We start from the raw sequence: 24,614 nt of genomic DNA, 5'->3' as shown, positions 1-24,614 counted from the left end.
TGGCCGACGTCAGGGAGCAAATAACGTCGTTGCCGGGGATCCCGCATCGATCTGTGACCCATGAATAAAAGATAATTCATCTATGTCGCGTGAAAAAAAAAAAAAGAAACAAAGAGGGTGTGTTGGGTTGCTACGTAGAGAAGCTTGGAATCGAATCGAGAGCACGAAGGGAGGGGGAGGAAGCGAAAGAAGAAGTGGAGGAGATCAGTGGAAAAGAGATACGAGAGCGCGTTTCGAGGAATATCAATTTCGAAAAACTCTTCTTCTCCTCGAGTGTGCGTATATCTCCTTGTATGTATAGCAATCAGAAAAACATCTACTCGAAGAAATTGAGAGGTAGAAATTGAGAGAGAGATACAAAGGGATCCGAGATTGAATTGTTCGTGGAACGTAGTCGATTGCAAACCAGCAGGATTGGATTTTGCTTTTTTTTCTATATCATATCACCTCAAATAATATTGTCGAATTAATAGTTGAAAGATTAAATTATTCCCCCGAAAAAGAATTAATCCCGATTGGAAGAGTGAAAAGCGAACGGTTGGAATAATGAATTCTCCTGTCGAATGAATTTCTTCTAAATATCGCTAAATGATGGATCGAGAGATGATTGATTTTGAATAATAAAAAAGAAAAACTGCGGTTTTTTAAATGAAATATAAAAGCCAAGTCAAATTATCTGAATAATTAACGCGGTACAATTTACGTGTTCTTCTTTCTTTCCAGATTTATCGAATCCATCTTCGATTCGTGCTTGGTTACGCTCCGATTAGCTTTCGAAAGCGTAATGGAATCGAATATTTACCGAATCGAGCGCATTTATAAAATTAAACGAATTTCATTCCCCCCCGAAAACCTCTTCAAATCGAAATTCATACGCGATCCAATTGGAAACAATCCGTGTCGCGTTACCTTCGTCACCGAGTCATATTCGATTTTCTTCCCTTCTCTACACAATCGAGAAGTTTATCTCCATCCAAAAATTCAACTCGAATCTTTCGTTTCCCTCGATCAATTATTGGCCAACACGATTAATCGATTAATAAGTCCGGTTCTAATCTATCGTTGTTCGGATATAAGCAATATCTCGACACTGGAGAAGCGAGGATAGAAATTAATTCTCTCGATCGTGAGAAATCCATGGGCTGATTGCCGAAGGGAATTTCCAAGAACAGCCACCTTAAGTGGGTTCCGGTCAAAGTAACGTTGATTAATGTTGTTCCAGAGAAGTCTAGTCGCGCTCGAGAGAGGAACTCTGCAACTCTCCGCGCTTATTCGATTCGATATCCTCGTAAACTCCAACCTGCTCTTTTCTTTTCTTTCTTTTTTCTTTTTTCTTTTTTTTTTTCGAATTAATCCGAATCCCAGTTTCAACAAATAGTTCGCGACAAATTATTCCGCCGCAAAGACCACTTATTATAACCGAACTTATTATATATTTCTCTTGTTGAATGAAATATTGGCTCCGGCTTATAAGAATCTTTCCTGAAATTTTGTTCGGGAAAGATTATCCATCGTGGATCGATTGTAATTTTATATTCATCACTTTCGAGGCCAATGATTCGAGTCCGTTTGATATCGAATACAATATTAACGAGGGTACGCGATACCAGAAGATTATTTCGTCCAGAAGGTAACGTTTCAGAAACACGATATTCTCGTTTGCTTGGGATTAGGATTGTTACGTTGTGAAACGAAGAAGGTATCCATGAAAGGAATCAATTCATTTTTCTAGATTATTTTTCTTCCTTCCTTTTCTCTCCTCTCTATTAACGAGAAAATAATTTACTCTTCGAAAAAGTTCACCAAAAAAAAAAAAAAAAAAGAAGAGAAAAAAACCATCGTGCAAAATACGCAATTTGCAACGATGGATTGGCAAAAATCGAGGCAAATTGACACATCGTTACCATCGACCAACTTTTCACAGAGGAACCGAATTACGCGGTATTCGCTTGTTCCCTTCGCTTGTAAAAGTACAATTTTTTTTTTTTATCGTGGCATAAATCTGTCATTACCTATTCACCGCACGGTTAAACTTGCCAATTTGCAGGGAACGAGGGGAGGGAGTTGCGTCGCAACGTCGATTGGGGTTAAATCACGCGTTAAGTGGTGAACCCGTGTGCAGTAAAGATCGTAACTGTCATCTGCCATTGGGAAACGCCTTCTAGTTTTACGTTGTCAGCTCGATCGAGATTGCATCACCGTTAGAGGTAACAGGATGGAACGACCGAGTATTATCTCTCCCCGGGACGAGTCTTTCCTAATCCGCTTTCTTACCAGATTAAACGCGATTAAACGAGGGAAACGATTATACTCTCTGAATGCTGAAAACAAGGGACGAGGATGCAAATTTGTAATTTTTTCCTTCTTTTTCTTTTTTGAAATAATACAAGGAATAATACAAAGGAAGGAAGGAAGGAAGGAAGGAAGGAAGAGGCAATTGAGAAGAGGTTTAATAAATGCGCAAACGTTCCTTTCTCGACAAATATTTCCATTCCTATTACCGTCTTTTGGCGGAGAGACCGTCTTTATGGAGAGGAGAGATCTTTCTTATCGTTAGAAGTGTAACGAACGTTGAAAAAAAGGGCAAACACTTTTCGAATTTATCGAGTTCTCGGCTTTAAATTATTTTCCCGATTTCGAAAGCGCCCCCGTTTAAAGTTATATACATATATATATATATAGGTTTATTTTCGTTGAATTTATTTAATCCAAATGAAAGCTGTTGAAATTTATACAGATTTATTGATTGGACACGATTGGGCTATTCTATTCCGTTGTTTTAAAAGTTTTATATTTTATAAATAAATTAAAATCATTTATTTCATCGCCAATGTTAATAATGTAATATCGTTTAAAATAATATTTTAAATTGTGTCTCGAGTAATTATTCGAATTAAACGAAATAAAATTACACGCTTGTTTGAAATGTATAATTTAAAATATTATTTCATAAATTCGAATATTGTTTCAAATAATGTTATTTTAAAGATGTCATATCATACGAAATATGATCGTAACTCGAACGAATTTGTTATTTCGAAAATATCCAGATTCGATGCACGAGTTATATCAACCAATCTCGAACGTGATTCAACGGTAGATACCGCGGATCTACGCACCCTTTCCCCATAAATCTGCTCGATCAATACTCATTAATAATCTTAAGGGCGCGTGATTCTACTACGATCCAAGTTTGCCTGTAATTTCTCAGTAACAAACGATGAAAATCTTTCCTCGTTAAAGGAATAACCTTTCGAAACCGTGTAATCGAATGAACTTTCAACGTGTATCCCGTCGAATAATGCAATCGCACTCGATAATAATTATTCCACCAGTAATTGGATAACGCCAATTTATTTTACACCCGTTTCCCAAAGTATGTTAAAAACATTACCTCCATCCATCGGGAAATCCATCCAATTCAAAAATTGAAAATACAGTTGAAGATGCGCGCAATTTTTCTTTTATTTTTTTTTTACTAAAATTCGTTATGTTAAACTCTAGAAACCGAAAATGAATTATTTCACGTAGGAGATACGTGCCATGGTATCCCAAATTATGTTAAAAAAAAATATTACCTCCATCCGAGAAATCCATCGAAATTAAAATTGAAAATACGATCGAAAATATTTTCTTTTTTTAACTAAAAATTGCACGTTAAACTCTAGAAGCCGAAAATGGATTACTTCACGTAGAAGATACGTGCCAAATTATGTTAAAAACATTCCATCGAGAAATCCATCGAATTCAAAATTGAAAACATGATCTAAAATATATATATATTTTTTTAACTAAAAATTGCACGTTAAACTTGAGAATCTGAAAATGCATTATTTCAAAAGATACATGCCAAATTATGTTAAAAACATTGCCATCCTCCATCGAGAAATCCATCGAATTCAAAATTGAAAATACGATTGAAAATATTTTCTTTTTTTAACTAAAAATTGCACGTTAAACTCTAAGCTGAAAATGGATTACTTCACGTAGAAGATACGTGCCAAATTATGTTAAAAACATTCCATCGAGAAATCCATCGAATTCGAAATCGAAAACACAATGTAAAATATATATATATATTTTTTTTTAACTAAAAATTGCATATTAAACTTGAAAAACCTGAAAATGCATTACTTCACGCAGAAGATACGTGCTAAATTATGTTAAAAACATTGCCATCCTCCATCGAATTCAAAATTGAAAATACGATCGAAAATATTTTCTTTTTTTAACTAAAAATTGCACATTAAACTCTAGAATCTGAAAATGGATTACTTCAAAAGATACGTGTCAAATTATGTTAAAAACCTTGCCATCCTCCATCGAGAAATCCATCGAATTCAAAATTGAAAACATGATCTAAAATATATGTATATATATATTTTTTAATTTAAAAATTGCACGTTAAACTTGAGAAACCTGAAAATGGATTACTTCAAAAAATACATGCCAAATTATGTTAAAAATATTGCCATCCTCCATCGAGAAATCGAATTCGAAATTGAAAACACGATCGAAAATATATACATATATTTATTTTTTTTACCTAAAAATTGCACGTTAAACCCGATGAGGCGAAAATGGATTTTACTGGCGGAAGATATATTTGGTGGTGTCTCTTGTGTACCACGATTCCACGAAGGCGAATAATTTTCCTTAATGCCGCCAGAGGAGATTTGTGTAATAAGGAAGCTAGTATAATTCAACCGGTTCCCCGGTAATTTCGAAGACGTTTTACCGGCGTATAATGGCTTCTTCGAACAAGCTCCACCCTCCCACCATGAACCAGTTTGTTAAGATTTCGTGGGGATACGAAAAGCGCGGCCACATCGTTATCCACTGATCGCAGAAAGGACAGACTCCACGGTTCATGGCAATTCCCATTCGGGAGATTAAGAATAGGGGAGGGGGGGAGTATAAGGTTGCCGTGGATAGTCGTTTCCAATTAAGCTTTCACCGGTATTGGTGGAAGCTCTGGTTGAAAAGCTCCACGAGCTTCTATATACCGAGACGGTCGGTTGGTTGCACGTATACACACACGATCTCTCTCTCTCCCTCCCTCCCTCTCTTTGAAGGTTTTCTTGTCTATGCTTGCTTTAACAGCATCCCTTGGGAGAAGAATTCTCGAAACATACGTGCCACGTTTAAGAAGAACGATGAGCGGATTCGAGCTGCGGGGGACGAAATTAAGGGTCGAAATTAAGGGGAAATTAATGAAATCGCATGTTTCAGAGCACGATTTCCATTCGAAGAGAATAAATTGATTTCGTCGATCTTTGTATTATTGTTCGATGAATTAACCTATTTGCACGATATTCCGTTTCGAAATGTCCACTGTGAATATTTTAAGAAGGTAGAGCGGAAGATCGAGGAGAAAAATCGTATGATAATATCTTTCTTTCTTTATTTTTTTTTTTTAAGGAAACGTTGATGGGGAGAATGCAGATTCGCCTGAAACGTTAGATTGATCTGAGATAACTGAGGAGTAAGTTTGTCCTAACAGAATTCAGGATTATGTTGAAACATTCTGGATTAGATAGATAGTCGATGGTTTCAACGACGTTACGTACCCGAGAATTGGTCTCCTACGGATCTGTTTGATGGAATCGGCGATAATTACGCGCCGACTAAGCATTAAAACGGTTTATGTATTGAAACCTGGATCCCAGGATCGATTCGATCGACAGTGAACGTCTCATTTCAATCGGCACAATTCGATTATACAATTTCCTTAATTTCCCGGCGAATTAAGACTTCCTTGTTACCCATCTTCCCATTTTCCACTGCGGCGTAACGTAAATCTAGAGCTTGGTTAAATTTTTCCAAAAATTTTTCCACCTTCCTTTCAACGATCGACGAAAACAGAAATTCATAAAAACATCGAGATTGAATTAATTTTCAAATAAAAAAAAAAATAACAATTCCGTATTCTTTTAATTCATTTCAATTTCATTCTTTCTTTTTTTATTTCTTTGCAAAGAACGTTTTTCAAATTGGGATGCAAATAATGAGGAATACATTAATACGCGGCAAAAGGGAAATGGACGATGTACTCGGAAACGCGAAATTCAACGCGAATCAAAAATACGGAAATTACGGAATCACACCTTTAATGAAATTAACGGTGCAGGCGCAGGTGACGCGTGTATATATTTCGCCGTCGAATTTCGAACCTCTCCCCTCCCCTCCCCTCTCCCTGCGTTTGTAAACGCGTCACGGGTTCGCGCGTTTGTGATATTTTCTGATATTTACGGTCGAGTTGAATCCGTTTCACATGGGAAACTCGTTACCGGCTTCCGCATTATGACGAGTGGCGTGCTGCTAACATTCCTGCGCGTCCCCTTCCCACGACTCTGGCTCGACCACGTGCAGGTCGTTTGTCCTGCAATCTGTTTTCAAAGTCGATTTCCCCCCACTCATTTTTACCCGCTCGCAGCATGTAACGAGCAATTTGAAAACCGGTAAACTTGTTTCTCCGAGCCAATTTTCAACTTCTTGCCCGACCGCGTCCAGGATATTGGAGGATGTACACAACGGGACGATTAAAATCGTTTCGACGAGTATCACATTAAGTATTGGGTTGGCAACTAAGTAATTGCGGATTTTTTTTAGAAAATCAAAGACAATTTTTTCATGGAACTAAATAACTTTATTCTGTAATGTGTTGCCCATTTTGATCAATGACCTTTTGCCATCTTTCAGGCAGCATCATAATCCCACGTTCATAAAACTTGTGGTTTTTATTAGCAAAAAACTGAATCAGGTACGATTTGATATCATCATCATTATTGAAATTTTTACCATTCAAGGAGTTTTGTAAAGATCGAAACAAAAAGTAATCAGATGGTGCAAGGTCAGGACTATATGATGGATGTGACAAAACATCCCAACCAAGCTCCAATAATTTTTGCCGAGTGACCAAAGATGTGTGTGGCCTTGCATCGTCATGATGGAATACAACACCTTTTCGATTTGTCAATTCGGGCCGCTTTTCTTCAACTGCATTGTTTAATTTCGTTAGTTGTTCAATGTAGACAACAGAATTGATCGTTCGGTTGGGTGGTAAGAGTTCAAAATAGACAATTCCTTTGTAATCCCACCAAACTGATAACAAAACCTTCTTTCGATGAATACCAGCTTTTGATGTTGTTTGAGCTGGTTCATGTGGCCTGCTTCACCATCTTTTCCGCTTGATATTGTTGTAAACAACCCATTTTTCATCGCCAGTTATCAGTCGTTTTAAAAATGGATCATTTTCATTACGTTTCTTTAGCAAATCGCAGCTAATGCGTTGCGTTAAATGCTTTTCTTTCAGTTCGTGAGGAACCCATGTATCGAGTTTTTGAACATAGCCAAGTTGTTTTAAGTGGTTTTCAATGCATGTATGTGATACATGAAGCTTCTCTGCAATCTCACGAGTTGTACTGTGACGATCCGAATCGATTATTGCTTTGATTAGGTCGTCATCAACTTCAACTGGACGACCAGAGCATTTTTCGTCTTTGAGTGAAAAATCACCAGAACGAAATTTGTCAAACCAATTTTGACACTGCCGTTCTTTTAAGCCTTCGTCGCCATAAACAGCACGTAACTTTTTGTGAGCTTGCGATGCGTTTTTCCCTTTGCGAAAATAAAAAAGCAAAATACGACGATAATGTTCCTTTTGATTTTCCATTTTTCAACGAACGCCAAACGAAAACTACGCAACCGATCAAAAAACTTTTTTTACTGATTGACAGCTGAATTGCCAACTATCAAATAACAAAATGTGTTTTACATTTGGACTACGCCAGCAAACCTAAAAATTCAACTGAAGCCATCTATGAGTGAAATCCGCAATTACTTAGTTGCCAACCCAATATATCGCTCGTGGGAAAATTTAAAATGTTGCGAGCGGAGAGCGATTGACAAACTCGAGAAGAGGGCAGGTAATTTGTTGATAATAAGTTTTAAGAAATTTCGGCTGAGGGAATAGGATGGTAGAGGAGATGGTGGTGGTGGTGGAAATCGACGGGCGTCGGACAAATTGAGTAAAGTTTCGTGGTCACCACGGTCAGGAATGAAAATTACCCTGAAATTAGGGTACGCTAATGGCCTTGGTAATTGATATTGGACACAAGCCTGGCTTACTCCGCCTCTCCCTATTGCCTATGATATGATACATGCTGTTTCCTATACATCGTTACCGTAAATGACCTAAATGCTTTTAACGCCTGTACAACGAACGGCCCACTCGTCCCCCATCCCTGAATTATTTCGGGCTTTACGAAGAAAATCGCTCGTTACTTGTTATCTGATTAATCCGTGATATCCGTGAATTTATCGAGGGTTGCACCCCTTTTATCCTAAATTTCCAATGCGTCGAGTTTGCGACCCGATGACACGATTATCTCGAATAGAACGTTCAAAGAATTCTCTCTTTTTCTCTCAAAGAAAGCTGCCATTGAACGTTAAATATGCTCATTGAATGGATATCGTTAAAAAATCTATTTTTTATTGACAAAAATTCTGAATATCTTCAAAAGAAAACCTCGTCAAATCTTTACGAATACTACCTTAGTGAATAGTACAGGAAAAAAAAATTGACACACACACAATTTATTCCCACTATTACATCCTCTGCGAGGGTAAGGTTAGTTATGAAAGTACTAGGGAGGGTGGATACGGTCGGTGTTCAATGACTTCGTTCAATTTTTGAGTATAGGCGAAAGCCCGAGGTATTCATGGCTACTTTAGCACGACGCTAAACTGGTTCGGGGCTGCTACCATTGAAATACGACATCGTGCGGCAGGCACTGGTTGCCCGCCTTTACGGCCGAGAACCTTACGATTCCCGGATCGGCCTGAAATTTTCGGCCGGAATGACAGATTTGATCTTCGCTCGAAACCAAATTCCTTCAATAAAAAGAAAGAAAGAAGAAGGGTCATTCGCCTGTAGTGCGAACGCACACAGACGCGCGCGCGCGTGAAATTTATGGACATGGTATGGGTCGAGGTAGTTTTTTAATTAAACTTTTTTCAATTTCAGATCACATGGATGAAACGAAAGAACAGGCGGTTGTTAACGGTGGGCAAGAGCACCCACTCGGTCGACAAACGATTTGTCGTGATTCACTCGAGCACCGATTGGTTGCTGCAAATACGAGTGGTTACCGTTCAGGATGAGGGTATATACGAGTGTCAGGTATGCAAAGACGGGCTCGCAACTACAACCGTTGTAATATAAAAGGGCACGTCCGAAATGGAACGGTGTGCTTCATTCTGTTCGCGCATGCGAACATGCATACCGTTTATTTCGCGAACGTAAAATAGGGAGGGATATTTTAAATTTACACCGCGGCCCGTAAGTTTTATGGGACGTTTTGTTCTCGCGCGCGAGAACGAGAAAGAGGAGGAAAAGAATATTTCGGCGATGAAACGAACGAATCTCTCATCACTGCGTTCTTGTCAAACGCTTTTCTCCTCCGGATGATGACGCCGTGAAGAATACCGAGGATTGTATCCGTTGTTGCCTTTCATTTTTTAAAACGATATTACATTTTAAAACTTCATTTCTAGCCTATAAATATTAGGTCTACCGGAAAGTAGACTTCTGTCCGTTTTTGGAATAAAACAAAATACAAATTTTTTTCTTACCGCCAATTAACTTTATTGAATAATATAATTGCCATTATTATTAATGATCTGTTGCCAGCGTGAGGGCAATTTGTATATCCCATTTTTGAAAAATGTTTCATCTTTTGATGCGAAAAATTGAACCAGTGCTTGTTTGACATCTTCTTCATTTTTGAATTTTTTGCCTGTCAAAAAATTTTGTAAGGATAAAAACAAGTGATAATCAGAGGGTATGTCCGGGGAATATGGTGGGTGCGACAGAATTTCCCAGCCTACTTTTGCAATTTTTTGACGAGTCCCTAAAGCAGCGTGTGGTCTGGCGTTATACTGGTCCAATATGATGTCTTTTCTATTGAATATTGCCGACCTCTTTTTTTGGACCGCTGTCTTTAAATTATCCAGTTGCTGACAATACTTCTCCGAATTGAGCTTTTCGTTCGGTTTTAAAAGCTCATAATGTATTGGTCCTCGAATGTCCCACCATATACACAACATTCTCTTATTCAGATTTGGTTTAGAGGTGAAAGGGCTAGGTTTTCTGGGTTCACAATATGCCCTTTTCCTTACAATGTTGTTGTATCACTTGTCAATGTTGTAATCCACTTTTCATCCCCAATTATCATCCGGTTCAAAAAGGGCTCGATTTTGTTCCGAGCAAGCAGAGATGTGCATATGACAACTCGATCATCCAAATTTTTCTGACTTGATTCATGTGGCACCCATCTTGAATACTTCCACACCAATCCTATCTTCCGAATATGGTCAGAAATGGTTTGTTGAGCTGAATTAAGCCTTTCTGCGATCTGCGTTGTCAGAAAAAGATCTTGCTCCAACATCGCCTTAACAATATCGTCGATCAAAGATGGTCGCCCAGAAAGTGGCTTATCAGAAAAGTCGAAATCACCTGTTTCAAATTTTTCGTACCATCTTCTGCATGTCTTATCAGAAACTGTACCTTCACCAAACATTTTCAATAAATTTCTACATGCTTCTGTAGCATTTCTTCCTTCTTGAAATTCGTATAAAATACAGTGGCGTAAATGAACTTTATCAGTCGCCATGGGTATACTATCGTTTCACACTTAAGACTAATGTGAATCAATTTTATTATAGTTTATTTGCTACGTCAGTATGCATACATTAAGCGATAAAAATATAGAGCCGAACATGCAATAAATAAACATGTGCTTACGTGGTGAAAATGATGTCATAGATTCGGACAGAACTTTCCGGTAGACCTAATAATTTCTAAAATTTTTAGATATTAAACGCGTCATCATCGTGCACGCGTTATAAACTATTCGAGATCTCGAGTAATTTGGAAATCGTGAATATTCCTCGTAAAGAAATAAAATATTTTCGGCGGAAACGTGTTAGATATTCAAATTAGAATACGAATCGTATCTCCGTACGAGAGACACCGATCGACAGAAGCATTCACTCTTACGTAGAACTAAATCGCTCGTCGAAATTTCAGATTACGTCGCATCCGGTGCAACGGAATTTCGTGCGGTTGAAGATCACGGAAGCGTACTCGATCATACCAGGCGCCCCCGATTTACACGTGAAGCAAGGCTCGAGCCTTCGATTGGAGTGTCAACTGAAGGCCGCTGCGGAATCGCCCCTCTACGTCTTCTGGTATCGCCAAGGGCACATGATCAACTACGACGAGGAGCCAGGCGTGAAAGTCGAGCTGACCAAGAACGGATCGATCCTGATGGTCAACAAAACGAAACCCTCGCATGGCGGCAATTACACTTGCGCGCCGAGCAACGCCAAGCCTGCATACGTGATGGTTCACGTGATCGAAGGTGAGCGAGAAAGAAATTCCTTCGAATCTGTTGTTAATTTTTTTTAGAAATAAATTTTTTTGTGGAACAAATCAACTCTAAATATTTATATTAGCTCCGGTAATCGCTTAGATTCTTTCCAATGATCTCGTTTTCCTCGAGATTCGACGTTGACAGATTCAATTAAGCGGAGGATCGAGAGAGTTTCGTAAGCTAGAAAGACAAAAATCTTAACATCGAATATCCCCGTGGAGAAGAGGAGAGAAACGTTCCGTCTCACGTGCGGATACATCGATATTTCGAATAGTTGGATAGAAATCCGGGTGTAAAAGCAAGATTTCACGTTACTGCCCCTCGAGCGTCTCCTCGATCAGGTTGCCGGTATTCCGGAGATCGTTGGGCGCGTGACCAGACTGCTACTACTACTATTACCACTACTAGCACGGAGACGAAGTTCGAGGCGAACGAGGAAGATGTAAAAAAGAGGCGAACCTCGTCTCGTCCGAAGTTCTAGCTAGCTTCCTGTGTCCGACTAGGAGTCGAGCTCGTTTAAAACGTCGTAGCCGCCCTCAGGGGTATTTTACCGCTCCTATACGAAAATATCTTCCTCTCTCTCTCACTCTTCTTCTTCCAGAACATGGAAGAACGCTCCTTCTCCCCTCCCTCCCTCGGCCACCAGTACGTGAAACATCTCTCTCTCTATCTATCTATCTATCTATCTCTCTCATTCCAGTTCAAGCAGAACGATTCTCGCGAAGAAAGAATTTGTTTTTTGCAGCCATCAGAGAGTCAGAGTTTCTAATCTCGTTTCAGAGGAGGAGAAACCGGCGGCGATGCACGGAGGAGACAGGAGGAATCTTGGCCCGGCAATTTTGGCGAGCAACTTTCTGGTGTCCCTCCTGGCGGCCGTCAGCTGGAGGATACCGAGTTTCACCAGCCTTTACCCGACATGAATCGCCCTCCAACTTACGGGGAGGCGACCGGTGTGTTAGTCGCGCCGCCCCGCACCACCGCAAACCCGGTCCATCTTCTTCCGCGAGGATGAGTCGAACGATCGGTCGGCCATTCGGGACTCGTCTTTTCACCTCTAACTGCCACGATCGATCCCGCGAGGACGATATCCCTTCTTTCGAATAGAACTGCCGCCGTTGGAACGTGTCGTCATCGTCGCCATCGTCGTCGTCGTCGTCGCGTGTATTAGTCCGCGTATGAACGCACGACGGAACGAAGCGAGGATCCGGTGTGGCCGCCACTTTCGGCGGGGACCCTCTTACGCGTACACCCGCCCGATTCTTTTCAACCATTGTGTCCGGGGAGAAAGAGACTCGCGTCCTCCCTATTCTCGAGGGGGGAACGCGACGTTCGATCGCGAGGGAAGGATTTTTACCCAGCCAGAGGTATCCTTTTGTTTCATTCCCTTCTGCCTTTTATTCCACCCTTTTATCTCCTCCTATTTTCTCTCTCTCCTCCTGTTCCTGTCCTCCTGTGTTTCCTTTATTATCTCGCGATTTCTTTGTCCCAGAAGCAGAAATAGCCGAGCACGGTCGGAATAATTTTCTCTCTGGTTTCTGTGGAATTGATCTAGAAGTATGCGGTAAGATACGTTTCGCTTTAACTCACTCATTCTCGCTGTCTCTCTCTCTCTCTTTCTCTTTCTCTCGGAAATAGAATGACGCGCGACGCGGAGCTCATACGAACGACGCGAGTTTCCTCCTCCTTCTTTCTGTCCTCTTTTTGTCCTTTTCTTTGTAAAAAAGGAAGAGAGGATAGGGGAACCTGTCGATTCGAGGATCATCTTCTACTCGTTTAGTAGTCTCTGTCGTCGTTGTACGCGATGAGTGAAGCGTTTCTCCTTCGTACATACGCGCGTTGTACGTATGCTATGAATGTACACTTACATATACACATACACGTAACTTTACACGAGAGGAATGGCGTATTACGTACAATACATATACATACATACATACATACATACACATACACAGGTAGCGTATAAGTAACACTCTCTGGACTCGAGATGAACGAGCACACGTTACGTTCTGTGACGTGAAAGTGGTTCTTCCTTCGATCCTCTGTCGAATCTCCGATATCGAGTGTTGGAGATTTTTTTTTTCTTTTTTTTTTTTTTTTTGAAATAAAATCGCGAAAGCTCTCTTCGTGATTTTTCGTGAAGTGATCGTGAAGTGAATCGATTTTGCCGAATATATACTCGTTGTCGGAGATTCGTGACAGATATTCGCGCGATTCGCACGTTTATCGCGTCCATTGAAGTGAACGGAATCAATGTAAATATTACATCCTTAATTATACATTCAATAAAACATTAATCGTAAAAAATTCGATCGATATTTTCCCCATGGCTCCTTTTTATCAATGTGTTCAATCGATAATTCACTCATGACTCGTTTTTGTGAACTTGTTCGGTCAATAATTCCCCTATGATTCGTTTTGTGAACGTGTTCGGTCGATAATTCATTCACGACTCATTTTGTGAACGTGTTCGTTCGATAATTCCCTTATGACTCGTTTTATGAACGTTTTTAGTCGATAATTTACTCAGGACTTATTTTGTGAACGTGTTCGGTCAATAATTCACTCACGACTCATTTTGTGAGCGTGTTCGGTCGATAATTCACTCACGACTCGTTTTGTGAACGTGTTTAGTCGATAATTCACTCACGACTCATTTTGTGAGCGTGTTCGGTCGATAATTCCCTTATGATTCGTTTTGTGAACGTGTTCGGTCGATAATTCACTCACGACTCGTTTTATGAACGTTTTGTGAACGCGTTCGGTCGGTAATTTCATTCGCGTCTTCACTTTGCGAACGTGTCGAGTCGAAAAATCGCGCGATACGTTACATGGCCGTGTTGCATCGTCGCGCACAAAACTTTTCCAAGGGACAAGTTTACCATTTGTTATCATTGTTCGATAGGTAAACGATGAGGCAGGAAATTGAAGGTAAAGTAGTACGATCACCGTGAAATAAACGACGCGAAGGAAAAGTTATTTCACGAAACTCCGTAAGGAAAGTTGTTGGAATAGCTTCAGCCCGATAAATGTGCACGGCTCGCCCCGCCGCGTTATCTATCTCTCCCGAAGAGTCTTCGAACTTTACGCGAGCTTTAACACGCCAGTGGCAAACGTTATTACGAGAGTCTTCGTTATCTCGGCTTGGAATCCTGTTAAAACGGATTAATTCAACCGCAAATTCGGTTGGAGAAATATCGAAATCCGCTGGGGGGAGCTCGGATAACGACGGCCACTAACATTACTGCAACCGCGGAACGAGCTTCTAAGAGCGGTTCTAGACACGATTAATCGATAAGGATATCGAACGCGAGACCGCGTGCGTTTACTGAGAAGAATGCCAATTTCGTTCGTGATCGATATCGGATAAAATTATTCGATTTTCGATTCAATTTTTTACTACTGCTTTAAAAAATCGACATCACTTTCTTACCTTCTTTATTTAACGATCTTACTTTGATTGCATGATTTATATGATTTGACTTAACGTTAATTAAAAATATATTCTTTTCCAGATAACAATTAACAAAATCGATAATTTCGAAGTTTTCTTTGCATCAAAAATTTGCTCAAATAAGTCATTCAAAATTCATTCATAAATCGTTTTCTTTTTCTTTTTCTTTTTATTTCGAGCTAATTTCTCGAACAAGTTCAACTTTTTGTTCACCGGATAAATTTTCGAAGATTCATTCTGAAGAAACGATGATAGTTCCTGACACGTGGAGAAGATACCAAGAGCAATTAGCGCGATAACGAGTTAATTTAGGTTATAAAGCACGTTTAAAACTGTGTAACGCGGACCCATAGTCAGCGCCGTCACGAGAAGGTACCGCGTATCACCGTTTTTCTCTTGCTTCCTCTTCGAACCCGCCACCCTCTCCCCTCCCCCTCGTGTGTCCCTTAACCCCGTTTTGTTTGACCCGACCCCGTGCGCTTTCTCGTCTTATTTTCTATCTGACCGCGCAGAACTTTCGCGATAAAAGCACCCGAAACTCTTTTAACGGGTGCTAAATTGAAACACTACTGCAATAAAGGGGTGGATACGGAGACTCCAAAGAGCGTTCTTTTTTCGCTTGTCAGCTTGGAACATTCATAGATCTTTTGGAACTGGAGGAAAGAATCTTTCTTTCGGGACAAATCGAGAGGTAAGAGAAATTGTGAGAAGAGGAACGTGTGAGATCTCGCACGATGATATAGAATCATTTCTAAGAGATGAAAATGCATTGAGGCAGAGAGAAGCAAACACGTGGGAAAACACGGGTAATAATCGTGTTATTATTAGAGAGAAAGGTATTAAAAGATAATTTCATCTAGATTTGATATTATTTTCTCCAAGTCCAATTCCAATTTCTTTGGCGCGAAAGTGTTTTTATTATTATTTATTTATGCAGCTATTTAATGTTTTAAAAAATTGAATTAAGCGTAAATTAGGTTTAAATTCGATTTAGGTCGATTTACATTGTATCGCCTTTGAAATGGAAATATTTTGTAAATAAAATCAACCAAGACTTTGAACGCACTTTGCCCTCGTGGTGAAAAGGAAGTAATAACACTGAAATGAAATTTTTCATTTTCAGGTTTGTAATAGGTTTCTTTAACAGGCGTCCGCCAACCTGTTCCCAAGATGTGGAACATTACTCATTTTACTCCTCCTTTTTCATTTACTTCCTTAAGAAATTTATTGCCGTTACACACAAGGGAATTAAATATCGCGCGCATCGTTTAATCTTTCAAATTTCAATCTAATCATATTAATTAATTGAATCGCGATTTCTCGAATTTTCAAAACTTAATGTTAATTCGAATACGAGAAGTTATCATTGATCTTTCCTAATTGCAATTCTAATTCACAGAATTTCCAAAACTTAATGTCAATTCGAATACGAGAAGTTATCATTGATCTTTCCTTATTCTAAATGCAATTCTAATTCACAAAATTTCTAAAACTTAATGTCAATTCGAATAGGAAAAGTTATCATTGATTTTTTCTAATTTTAAACGCAATTCTAATTCACAGAATTTCCAAAACTTAATGTCAATTCGAATACGAGAAGTTATCAATTCTAAATTGCAATTCTAATTCACAGAATTTCCAAAACTTAATGTCAATTCGAATACGAGAAGTTATTTGATCTTTCCTAATTCTAAATTGCAATTCTAATTCACAGAATTTTCAAAACTTAATGTAAATTCGAATACGAGAAGTTATCATTGATCTTTCTTAATTTTAAATTGTAATTCTAATTCACAGAATTTCCAAAACTTAATGTCAATTCGAATACGAGAAGTTATCAATTCTAATTCACAGAATTTCCAAAACTTAATGTCAATTCGAATACGAGAAGTTATCACTGATCTTTCCTAATTCTAAATTCTAATTCACAGAATTTCCAGAACGTAATAAAAGTCGGGAAGAATAGCGAGACGAGACGTTAGCTCGCAATATTTCGGATTCGAACGAAATCCAGTGATCCGCGATAAGGCGAGATGTTCACCTTCGGTAAGCCTTTTATATATATAGGATCGTGCATAGTCTGTGCATGAAGAAGAAACGCAAGTGCAACGAGGACGAGAGGGGATAAAGGGGACGATGAAACGTCCCGGTTGCGGAATCTCTACCCAACTTTCTTTCGAGATAGGAAGAGCAGGGAGGGAGAGGGGTATCGAGAGGCAGAGGACAGAGTTAGAGGTGTTGGAGAAAGTTTGAAATTTCTTCAAAGAAGTGTTCTGTGAGAGTATCTCGATAAACGTGCACACGTAGCGGGGTAATTCCAACGGCACCTTTGCTTTTCCATTCTTCGAGCGTGTTCGTTGCGGACTTCGAAAGGGCAAAATCTAGTTGCCACTTTGCCATCTTTCCCATCATGTGAAAACAATAACTTTTAATAATTTCGAGTCTGATCGAACGAATAATTTAACGAATTTTTAATGATTCGAAATCGAAATCTTTTAAATTTTAGAAACGTTGATTCTATTCGAGTTAAAAATCTGGAATACTTTTTAATAATAATTTTAATCAAGATTAAAACGATTGCTTTTAGGAATCTATAAATAAATTTATTTTCTAGATCCAAGTAAGATCGAGTCGTTAAAATAAGGTTCTAATTCGAGTCGGCTAATCGATGTTGTGATTTATTTTCAAGCCGAGTTCAGGTTGAATCGAAACCGATCGAACTGAAGAGTTTACGAATTTTTAATAATTCGAAAGGATCGTCGAAATTTCAGAATAACGATTTTACGTAAAAACTGAAAATCTGCGATATTTCTTAATGATAATAATTTTTTGTGCGACGATTAATATTTCGTGGATAATAAATTACGATGATCCTAGTTTAATTTAATTTGAAGATACTTATAAAACGTCAATGATGGCCCATAAATCCAATCAAGAAATGAATTTATATATGTAGAATTATAATATATTTTTGCGTGACGTAACCATCGGATGAAACGAAATCAATCTCGAAAAAGCAATTTCTGACAATCTGTTGGTGTCACAAGTGCAACTTCAAAATGACAGGATCTCTGGGAAAATTCGCAGAGCGTAACGAAATGCAAAACAGGCGGAAGAGTGGTTGGCAATTATATCAGACATGATGATTATTCAAGAAATTATTGTTTTTACGTATACATGTTTATCTATATAACAATATCATTCGATCGATTGTTTTTTTTTTTTTAAATTTTCGAAATATTTATTTGTAGATCATTATTGATGTCAAACGCGTATATTTCATTTATTTAATGCAGGTCCCCTTTCACAACAAGGGATTAAATAAATAATATTGAAAAACATCAAATTTAATTTCATCAATGCCCGAATATTTATTATACGAATAAGTGTGTACAAAGTATACGCGATTACTATTGATATCGAAAATTTATGAATTCGATTGAACCGTAAGCATAAATGATTTTGTTTTTGTCGCATCGTTTTATATTAAATAAAACAAATACCTACTTTTGCGCGCGCTCGAATTCATTTTCGATAAATACGGTTAACCGATGGGCAAAATGAATTATACGATTCTGAATAATAGATTGTTGAAAGTGGTCATATAAAATTGATCGATAAAATGGATGTATAAAAAAAAAAAAAAAAAAAAAAAAAGGATTAAACGTCATCATCTGCAAAATTCTTTGAATCGTATCATTAACGACGAAAAAAGAATTATTTATCATGAAAAAAAAAAATAAAAATAAGTAAGTAATTGAAATGACCCATCATTACGCGATCCATTCTCCGTATTAAAAAAAAAACAATGCAATTATTAACGCGTTTCTACATTTTACATCGTTACATCGTTCGTTATCATTCGCATCATCAAATTGCATTACTCATTTCGTGGGAAAAAAAGAAGAAAAAAAAATAAATAAAAGAAAAAACTTGGATGAAATTGTAAAATATGGCTGGCATGTTTCTGAATTAATAATTATATTAATTACAAAGTTACATATATCGACAAGAAAGATTTTATGCCGGACATCGCTCGCACATAAATCAACAATTTATATAATTGCTCTTCGTTACCTTGATTTTCTCCCATGCGCTTCATATTACCTGCAAACTAAATTATGATACAAATAATTCAGCATTGGAAATTAACTTTTGCTCGGGATGAAATTCACAAGATGTATATAATTTGTTTTTTTTTTTTAGTTGTAAAGAAAGAGAGAGAGAGAGAAAGAGAGAAATTCTAATTACAATCTTTATTCGAAGGTATATATAAATATATATTTAAAATAAATATAATATCTCGAACGACGTTTTATTAAAATAGGTATTTCGTGTATAAATTTACTATAAATTTTGATATTTACATACAGAATTGGATTACAGGTTGATATAGAAACCATAGCAAATTGGTTCACAGGTTATTTAAAATGCTGGCATTCTTATCGTGATTGTTTCGACGGAAACAGAACGGAAATTATACGATCGTATTTTTTTTATTAATAATCCTGTTTCAAAGTAATGGGAAGATTTTGAGGTCTGAAGGGTATAAAGAGTTGAGCTGAAGTCGGGAGTACGGAACGCCATTTTAATGAAGAATGAACAAATGTTTCAGCGTTCTGTAATCTTGTGCTTGACTGGCATAGTAATCGAGCAGATTCCAATACGCGATAATAGGTTTGGAAATAATGTATAGCGTTCTAGATCCGTCCCGCCATCGAAGAATGTTTCAATCGATAAGGGAGCTTGCAACAACGATTTTTCTATTCCCTGTGGGAAGGCGAGGAGGGGGAAGAGAATCGAAAAACCTTTAATGTTTCACATCAATTCACCGGTGAGATTGCAAAAATTATCAAAAAGTAATTCGCGTACAAAGATGCTCGTGACTCGTGATTAATTTCCAATCTTTGACCAACTTCTTACCATCTTTCGCGAGTAAAAGGATGGCGATTAATAAACTTGAACTTTTCCTTAAAAAGCAAAACGTGTCACGCAAATGAAACTTTCTTCTTTTATGCATCCAATCAATTAATTTTGCAATTTCGTTATTCGAAAATACGATCGTATATTATAAATTGATACCAATGTTTTCCAATCTTTTTCTCGACCTCTGACCTCTTTTTTTTTTCGATAATAACTTTCTTATATATATATGTATAAAAGAGTTTAAAATTTTGTGAAAAAATTAAGAGAATAAAGAGACATAGAAAATCGGAGAATCTGGAAAATGATTCCCGGATATCTACAGCCCTATTACAGGTTGTACAGGTTGACAATCCGGATGCGCTGGAGTGACGATTCTATTGGCATCTTTTGCCCTTTTGTGCAGCACGCTTGATCCGACCGGTGACATTCGGAGTATCGTAGGTTAGGTGTGTAAGCACGAAATCCTCGTGGGAAAGTTCCTCATGAAAGTGTTTGGCTGGGATCGATGTTGCGCAGTGTTTTACATCGCCGTGGTACGGAACCAATAGCGCTTTCGCAGATTGGTACGTAAACAGAAATGGAACTCGTTGCTTTTACCAGTGGCATCCACCATTTATTCCAGTTTTAATGATTTTCTACTCGAAAAAAAAAAACACGCTTGTTTCCAAGTTTCGTTGTGTATTATTTGAGTACAGTAATAATAATAATTAATAATCCATTTATTTTCTCTATTAATTAAAATCGATGTGAAAACGAAAATAGCCCGAAAAATAATCCAATTGACTCCATTAATTCGTCCAAAAATAGAAGGAAAGGCGAACGTTTCTAATTATATCGATGTTAGCCGAAAATAAATGATCGAGTTCGAGTCTATCTCTTCGAGTTTCTTAGCTGTCTCATCAATGTCGTGAAAAATGTGGTTGCACGATGATTTCGCATGCAAGAATCATCGATCTCTCGTGCGTCATACAGTAAAAAGCGTCGATACGATATTGCATATACCCACGAGATGTCTTTAAATTACATCGTGCAAAAGTACCATCAGGGAGCGGATATCGTTTCGTCCTTGCAACTCGAGTGGAATATTTTTAAAGATGGAAGCGTCTTCCAAGTTGCAATGCGCGATGCGTTCGGCAAAGCCGGCAGTTTATTGGAAAAATGAAGAGCTGTTGAAAAAGAGCGGGGAAAGGGAGACGAGGTAAGAGAAACCGAGCGCGTACGTTTCAAATTATTCGCGAAAGAATTCGACAAGCATCGAGAATCCATCGGGAAGGAAAAATCATATCGTTAGGTTAAATAATATCGCATTAAACGATATTTATTTTCGCTCAGGGAGATACAATCTTCTGTACAATTGTCTTCTTGTCTACGAGATACAACGAGTGAATAAATCTTTTCATTCGAGGAAAATTGAATATTGAATCGAAGAGAGAGAGAGGGAGTGACGGGAAGAATCGCGTCAATTTTTGAGTTATCGCTAGACAGAATCGCGCGCGTGCCAATTAAATTTTCAACCGTCGCGCTATTCGTCACGATTCTCGTTCTATCTCGTTTCTCTTCAATCCGGCGAACGTCAATGTTATCGGCGAATTTGGCGACTCGCAATGCAATATTTCGGCCTCGTACATCCGCTCTACGCGTACAATAATAGTTTGTCGTCTATCCGGAGCATTCGCTGAGCTTTCACTTTCCGCCGCTATACCGGCCCCATCCGGTTAGTTTTACGAGTTCTCTCGTCGCCCACTCTAATGCAGTGCCTCGTCCTTCTCTCATGGAAATTTCCCGCGTTTTAAACGCTTCGTTCACCACTTTTTAGCCCTTCGACTTAACCCTTCCCGCCAACCTCTGAAAATCTACGCGAGGGAGGGATAAGATCCAAGTCAGAATTTTTCCTAAAATTTAGCATTTCAATCGAAAGCATTATCCTTAAGGGAAAACGATGATAATTTGATTAGAAGCAACAAATAAACAATTCTCTCACTCGTTCGTCGAATCTTGTTAAAATTCTTAGAAATCTAAGTGAATCGAAAGCATTATTCTTGATAGGAAAAAATTAAAACGACGAAAGAATGAAAAAATTGGCTTAGAGCAAATAAATAATTCGTTTGTCAAATTTTCCATTATAAATTCAAGTCACGAATTTTTCTAAAAATTTAACAATCTAATCGAAATGATAAGAGAAAAACCAAAAAAATTTGTTTAGAAGCAACAAATAAACAATTCTTTCACTCGTTCGTCGAATCTTCTTAAAATTTTTAGAAATTCAAGTGAATCGAAAAATTAAAACGATAAAAGAATGAAAAAAATAGAGCAAATGAACAATTCGTTCGTCAGATTTTCCATTATAGATTCAAGTCATGAATTTTTCTAAAATTTAACAATCTAAATGAAATGATCGTATTGATAGAAGAAAGACTAAAAAAATTTGTTTAGAAGCAATAAATAAACAATTCTCTCACTCGTCGAATCTTCTTAAAATTCTTAGAAATTTAAGTGAATTCAAAGCATTATTTATTCTTGATAAAGAAAAAAATTAAAACAAAGAAAGAATGAAAAAAGTAGACTTAGAGCAAATAAATAATTCGTTCGTCAAATTTTCGCAAGAATTTTTCTAAAAATTTAACAATCTAATCGAAATGATCATATTGATAGGAGAAAGACTAAAAAAAATTTGTTTAGAAAGCAACAAATAAACAATTCTTTCATCAAATTTTCCATTCTGTTCCACAAACGACGAATTTTCTTAAAGTTTAACATTTCAAGCAAAAAGCGAATCATCCTTAAAGAAAGAAAAAAACAAAAAGAAATTAAAATTTGCCAAGAAGCGACAAACGAATCCAAATAAACAACAATTCGTTCGGTATTTCGGTATGGTTCGTTCATCATCGATAATTTGAATACCCGTGCCTATGCATTTTCGCGTTAGATATTCGAAGTTGAAGCTGTTCCACGTTCTGGCGCATTTCCGCTTCATAGCGATAGTTGGCATGTATATCGAGATATGTCGAATATCCCAGGTAACAGGTGATTACTCGTTATTATCGTAGCAATACGCGGAGTTATCGATCGTCGAACAGTCACCGGTTGTATATAATACATCGAGCTCGCGTCGGAGTCGTAAGTACAGCTTGTACGACGCCACAAAGAGAATAGTTTAGCTTTGTTGAAATGCAGGTATGTATATGCGTGTGTGTCTATGTGTATATCGTGGAATTATACGGGTGGCCAAGAGTTTCTTGCAATTTTCATTCGCGTATTCGTTGCACGATTTCGATAATCAGGTTTTCGTCCCACTTAAAATCCTGTTACAACACGTGTTTCTCGAATTTCGCCCGAATACCGCTATCCTCGAGTTTCCATCTTGATTTATCATAACTTCATTGTTCCCTCTAAAATGAGAATAAAAAAAGAAAGAAAGTCTCAATGATAATTTTCGTATAATAATAATTTCTTAGCAATTTCAAAATATATTTTATCCTGGGATCGAAAAGTATTGGAAAAGTATTCTGCAAATTTTAATATAAATAAATGTTCAATGTTTCCATTTCTATAACATGAAAATGCATAGACACAGGTATTCAAATTATCGAACGATCCAAACGAATTGCTTATTCATATTCGTTTGTCTTGGCAAATTTTAATTTTTTTTTTCTTTCATTAAGGATGATTCTTTTGATTCGCTTAAAATATGGAATTGATCGAACGTAATTCGAACAAAGATTAATTAGTAAGAAAAATTATTCACGCAATCGTTTATTGTTGAACTAGTTTATAAGAAAAAAAAAAGGAAAAAGAAGCACGGAAGCAGTCGTGAACGAGGTACAATAATAGCGGCTTGGGATTGGAACTGTGAACGATATTTCGCATAGACATATTTGTCCCTCGCGAGAAGCACGCAACGCGGCCCCATTTTACGGGTTGAAAGATGCCCCGTATTACCCGGCCTGCCAAGTCGATTCACCTCGAAAATACAACGAATGCCACGGTAGAATTTCGATAGACGCAAATACATCTTAAGACCTTGGGCGAAAGATCAAGAAGCGCACGTTCCAAAAACATATTCTCTTCCCTCCCCTCTCTTTTTTCTTTCTTCTCAATCTTTTCTTCGATCGAGCAACGTTACGTAAGAGAAGAAGCGAAGAGAAGAGGCGATGTATCGAAGGGAATCTGATTTCTTCTTTCTTCTTTTTTAAATGCAGATGGAATTTTGAATCGTGTGATTATTACATCGAAACAGCTTCCTCAATGGATCCTCGAATTCCAAGTTTGAATGTGATAAAATTTGGATAGGAAATATTCACTTTTCATCGAAACATCGATTCAGGAGTAAGAAATAAAGTTAAAAGTGTAAAAAAGCGTCGTTTATTTTTCGAAACACAACTCGAACTCGTTGTTCCCTGCCCTTTTTCCCGGCGTGGCCCTCTCGTTTACCAGCGACAAAGAGCGGAGAGGAGAGGAGTGGAGAGGAGAGGAGAGGCCGGTAACGAAGCTGAAAGGCGAGCGAAAAACTGGGTTAACGCGTGGGGCGTTCCACCGATGATTACGGCGATGAGGTTGTCAACGGCGTTAGAAAGAATGAGCGACACCCGATAACGCGTGCCCGATCGACGACGATATCGATACCCGTCGAAACGATGACACGAGGCTCCCGTCCGATTCGAGATTTATTAAAAAGTTGCCCATCGACATTCTAAACGAGACGAGGAAGATTCGGGAACGCGAAGGAAGAAATGGTTGGAAGAAAGGTGGAAAGTTGATATCGAAAAGATGGAGGAGAGGAGAAATCCCTGGAAAGA

At 38.0% G+C, this 24,614-nt stretch overlaps 1 protein-coding gene and 1 long non-coding RNA gene across 7 annotated transcripts in view; one reads left to right on the top strand and one right to left on the bottom strand.

The window, feature by feature from the left end:
* Positions 1-13,745, top strand: part of LOC726106 (zwei Ig domain protein zig-8) — a 73,514-nt gene extending 59,769 nt beyond the window's left edge. For all 5 annotated transcript variants that reach the window (XM_016914056.2, XM_016914055.2, XM_001121872.5 and 2 more), the window contains exons 4-6: positions 9,029-9,184; positions 11,093-11,426; positions 12,219-13,745. In XM_016914056.2, the coding sequence (XP_016769545.2) occupies positions 9,029-9,184; positions 11,093-11,426; positions 12,219-12,358 (630 nt within the window). In that variant the 3' untranslated portion in view covers positions 12,359-13,745. The remainder of the gene's footprint in view (positions 1-9,028; positions 9,185-11,092; positions 11,427-12,218) is intronic.
* LOC102654507 overlaps positions 1-24,614 on the bottom strand; it is a 203,892-nt gene that overhangs the window by 52,376 nt on the left and 126,902 nt on the right. The gene's annotated exons all lie outside the window — the stretch shown is intronic.

Source organism: Apis mellifera, linkage group LG9 (assembly GCF_003254395.2).
Source record: "Apis mellifera strain DH4 linkage group LG9, Amel_HAv3.1, whole genome shotgun sequence".
Lineage (NCBI taxonomy): Eukaryota > Metazoa > Arthropoda > Insecta > Hymenoptera > Apidae > Apis > Apis mellifera.
This window is presented reverse-complemented; position numbering and strand designations above follow the sequence as displayed.